Below are 5,042 nucleotides of genomic sequence, written 5' to 3'. Positions count from 1 at the left end.
TTTTTTTTGAGTTGGGGGTGGGGGGAGAGGAGGGCAAGAAATGTGGAAAATTAGAAGGAATAATGTTCGCTTAGGTAAGGTTCAAAAAGTGTTCTGTTCCATTAAATTCAATTAATAGGGTCAAGCTATGAATGAAGCAAGGTAAAGACATGAATCATTAAAAGAAGAAAAAAGAAATTTAGCAACATATGATAAAAGCAAGGCAATGACAGTGAAAAGTGGTACCTGAACATGAGAAAAGTGAAGAGCAACTATGGGGATGCAAGCCAATCCCGTCAATACAATACAAAAACCCAAAAATAGGCCATCAGATGGAGGTCTTCCATTCCACCACTGAAAAGCATCAAAAATTGCTTCACGACAAAACCAGGCAGCAAAAGCCACAACACTAGCATGAGCATAACCTTGCCAAGTTTTCATTTTTGAACCTACTTTTGATTTGTCCCTGCAAGTCCAAGTAAGGGCAAGATTACATAGATTTAAAAATTGAATTAGAGCAGCATACAAACAGAACTGAATAAATAAGAAGCAAAAAAGCACAAGTCAATACTTGTAAAGAAGTAATGGAGGTGAAATGGCCAATAGCAGAACAGCCGATGCCCATAGAACAGACTTTGACGTGATAAAAAGCATAGCCAGCTTTGAACAATACAGACAAGTCAAGATCCAAACTGCCTTAGGACCGATGCGATTATCTACAACCAGTCTCCTCACCAAAGCTAGGCCCAAACAAGTTGTCAAGATAACCATGTAACTTGGGTACATCACCTCTTCATCCAACCCAAAATAGTAAAAGCTGGAATAATTATACAAACGATTCTCAATGAAGCAAAGAAGCAGCGCATGGGTGATCAGACCAACCTCGGTCAGGAATCGAAATTTTGGCGGAAGAAGGGAGAAACCAGGAACAGCCATTGCCAGGATTACACTAGCAACTATCAGCTTACAGAAGAATTTCAGAGACATGCCAGCCAACCAAATGTTGAGATTCCAATAGTTATGCATAACAAACCATGCAACCATCAAGCTCGCAAGCAAGGCAAATGTAAAGTATGAAGTTAAGCTTTTCTTCGTGAAAAAACGAGCCAAATAAAAGCCTGAGACCAAAGGAAGGGGAAGAAACTGCAAAAATAAAGATGACAAGAAACTTTAGTATTGCCATAACCAGTTGATGCACATGTAGATAAACTTATTTCTGTTAATCAAGGCAGAATTGCCAATTTAAATAAAGAACAATCCAAGTAAATCACAATACAGGAGAACAATAAGACAGACCAGCTAAAGTTTACCTTCAAAATCATAAGTTAGACATCATAGTGGGAGGAATTTCATCAAAGCATACCAAGAGAGTACCATAAAAGTACCACAAGGTTTTCCATGTAGTCAATGGACAAAAATAAAAATGGAAGAGGACACCACGAGTGAACAATTATTTCTCAGGAAAACATGTTTTCTTCCATTGAAGCCATTGCATTCCCTTATTTCATGAAGCCCATTGAGTAAATATTCTTTCCTCAAATATTTGGCACTGCATATCTTATCAGTAAAGCCCATATCTTATACACAAACATTCACATTGTGAAGGTTGTTTTATCAGGTGGAAGTCCAGGCTCACAACAATTCAATGGAAATACACATTTATACACGATTCAAGATCCCTAAACCATCATCCCTTCTCTCTCTTTCATTGGAAGTACCAACCCAAGAAGCTCAACAATCAATTGTGGAAATCCCAAACATAAATCTTTCATTTTATGTATGAGAGTTCAACTGATATCAGACTTTTTTAAAATAAAAAATAAATTTCCATTAAACAAGGTTTAGGGTTTATAATCAGAATGATCACATCCAACCCCACTTCCCCTCAAGGAGAATACAGTGGAAATAAAATAAAAAATTATAGTTGAATGCAGTAAATTAGAGCTGCTTGTCTAGACAATAAAAATGAACCAACTCAGGGACGGGGGCAAGTGGATGTTGCACCAAAATTCAATTACCCCCTCCAAGGAATGCCAAACTAATAACCTTCTTAACAGGGAGAGAAAAAAAAAAAGACAGAGACAAAGCTACAATGTATTTTCGGCTTTCTTATAACTAAAAAAAAATGTACTAAAGGTAAAAGAACGAGAAGCCTTCCTTATAGGACATAGCAACAGCAATGGCAAACCCCACAAAATCAGTTGACAACTCCAACAGGCAATGTAGATAGTTTACTACCATGTATATAGAGAAATAAATTCTGACAATACTTTACTGGATTATGCAACAACTTCATTTATATAGTATGACCTGCAATCACCAGTTTTATACCCGCAAGCCTTTTCAGCAAAGAAGAAGCATTGGGTAAGTGATTCAAATCTAAACTGAACATCTAAGAAACTATTCAGAGTTCAAGAAAATGGTCATCAGATCCGATGACTGAGCACAGATGGATGACCCTATTCGAGGCATGCCACTGATGGCCTAGCTTTTGCATAAAAGCATGTCTGACATGAAACTTTCAAATAAGAGATGCTCTATAGGTTTCCCCTTTCAGCAATTACCAATTGGATTAGATGGACAATAGATTTCACTTTCTATTGCTATGCAAACAATGGATCTTATAAATAGCCGAGAGATACAAGTACAACAATCGTAGAACATAATTGGATACTGTCAATAGTAAAAAAGCAACTCAAGCTGCAAATCAAACATGGGAGACTAATAAACAATAAGCATTTACATGAGAATGGGCATGGCGATCAAGCTAGCGAATATGAAAACCACTATAATAATATTATAATGCGGATGAGGCATAGGCCAAAAGTTTTCAGAGCTAGGCCATGGACGGATGCAAGACAGCCAAATACATATATGCGCTAAAACAAGTTCTAAACATTCTCAAGCGCATACCAATAAAGGGAAGCCCACGACAATCGCTCCAGCCGCACTAACCAAGATAGACAAAGATGTAAACATTCCTGAGCTGAAAGCATCGCCAATCATACCAAGGGCATAAGCACCAGCTGCAGATGCTCCTCCAAGCATTGTAATAGTCACCAGAAGATAACTCAGAGGCGGAGGCAACTGAATATATCGACCAAACGAATGGAAAACAACTCTAATCTCCAAAGAGACTACGACAACGATCAATGCAACAGCACCGTTAGCGACGCGGATACTGTGGAGATGGTGTGCATTCTTCGAGACCCACCAAAGAGCGCCCCTGGTGGAGGCGTAAAGTTGGAATAGGAAGGGAATAAAGAAAAGAAGAAACAGATCACAGACAGAAGCAGCTGAAGAGAATACCACAGCGCGGTGAGATGCAATGTGAAAGAGCAGGGGAAGGAATAGAAGATTCAAAGTATGGATACAGCTCTCGAGGGGACCTAGGATGAGGGTTTCCTCAGGAACCTCCCCACCATGGTAACCAGAATCTTGCTTCGATTTGAAAGATGAGGAGCGCGGGATAGAGAATAGCCAGTAGAAAACACAAGAGAAGATCATGAAATAATAAGCAGCGTTGTTCATACCAACAGCCGATACAGTCGCCCAGGTAAACAGGGACGAAGCAAGGATGGGGACACAAGCAAACAAAAGGCGCTCGAGAGCGAGAACGATGGAGGGATTCTCGATCTGAATCCATTTGAATTGCAGGGACGCCCAGGTTCCAATCAAGAAGTTGGTGAGGGCACAGAGGAAGGCAGCGAAAATAGAGAGAGGAACAGAACCGAAGGATGTGAAAAGAGAGGAGGTGAAGAAGAAAGAGATCTGGGCAGCAATAAGAGAGAACCAAACACCGAAGAATGAACCAGACTTGAAACTGAGCGAATCAAGGATGTAAGCGATCATGAGACCCAGGGTAAGAGTAGCGACGACGGGGGTACCTCCGAGGTCGAGGAGGAAAGCAGCACAGGGTACGAGTGCGACGGCGATTCTAGGGTTGTGGAGGAAGGAAGAAGGGGTGAAGCGAGGGTTCTTGAGGTTAGGGCTTCGTTCCGATGAATAGCCGCCATTGAAGGTGGAAAAGGTGGGAGCACTGACGGAGCTGGAGATGAAGGGGCGGTGGAAGCGAGGTTGAAGCTCCGGCGGCATCATTTTTGCCGGGTCGGTAGGGACTCGGGAGGGACACAGGAGACTCGGAGGTTGTCTGAGTCTCTTTTTCTTCTCTTTTAACCAGAAACCCAAACGCAAACTCCCTGAAAAAGGACTAATTTTAATCGCTGCCTTATTAGATAATGGACCTTAGTGGCCCATGGCCCCACCAGCTCCAGAGTCCAGACCAAATCATGGGATCTATATCATGCACAGGTCTAGGCCCATTTTTTCAAATTGTAAAGCCACTACACTTTGATGCCCAGTTCTGGCTGATCGTTGCCTGGTTCAGTTCTGAAAACAAATGCCAACCGACTCTTATGATCTTATCCAACCCTTGAATTCCTTTTTATCAGTTTGTTATGGCGTGTTAATAATTGGGATCGGACCAGACGGAATGACCAATTCGAATTGGAATCAAGCCGATCCTAATTCCAGTGATTCAGATTAATTGATCTATACTGGATCTCTAAGCTTAAGGCACGTTTTTGGCCGATTCATGATTGATCGAGACGGATTCAAACCGGAATCAACCGGAACTGACCTGAATTATGAATTTATTATTCCATTCATTTAAACCCTGGCTTGTTAACATGTCCTCAAAACTCATGAGATTTTTTTTTGGGGTGGGTTAAATGAGCTCAGCTTTTTAGAGTAAAAATATCGTTATTCAATTGTGAGTTATAATTTTTTTTTTCCATCAAAATTACATAGTTGTGCCATGATATGAAGAGTGAAATGCCTTTTTTTTTTTATGAGAAGTTTTCAAAAACAAATTTAAAGAAGAATACGAGCACAAGCACACAAGGCTTACTAACCTAAAATAAGGCATGCAATTGACGGAGCCAAAATTTAGTGGCGTTATTGTCTTTATCATCATCTTCTAGTCATCATTTTGACAAATTTGATTTATCCATATCCATGCTTAAAAATTCAATTTTGATTTGACACATATTAAAAAAAAAAAA

The 5,042-nt window shown here is 40.2% G+C and overlaps 1 protein-coding gene across 1 annotated transcript in view; it reads right to left on the bottom strand.

Annotated features, from left to right (window-relative positions):
• The window catches only part of LOC122076159, a 13,952-nt gene extending 9,764 nt beyond the window's left edge, over positions 1-4,188 (bottom strand). Inside the window, exons 1-3 of the mRNA XM_042641470.1 lie at positions 2,893-4,188; positions 551-1,122; positions 226-445 (exon numbers count right to left, since the gene is read on the bottom strand). Of these exons, the coding sequence (XP_042497404.1) occupies positions 226-445; positions 551-1,122; positions 2,893-4,077 (1,977 nt within the window). The 5' untranslated portion in view covers positions 4,078-4,188. The remainder of the gene's footprint in view (positions 1-225; positions 446-550; positions 1,123-2,892) is intronic.
• Positions 4,189-5,042: the final 854 nt, after the last annotated feature.

This window comes from Macadamia integrifolia, chromosome 4 (genome assembly GCF_013358625.1).
Source record: "Macadamia integrifolia cultivar HAES 741 chromosome 4, SCU_Mint_v3, whole genome shotgun sequence".
NCBI lineage: Eukaryota > Viridiplantae > Streptophyta > Magnoliopsida > Proteales > Proteaceae > Macadamia > Macadamia integrifolia.
The sequence above is the reverse complement of the archived record's forward strand: the minus strand, read 5'-3'. Positions and strand labels throughout refer to the sequence as shown.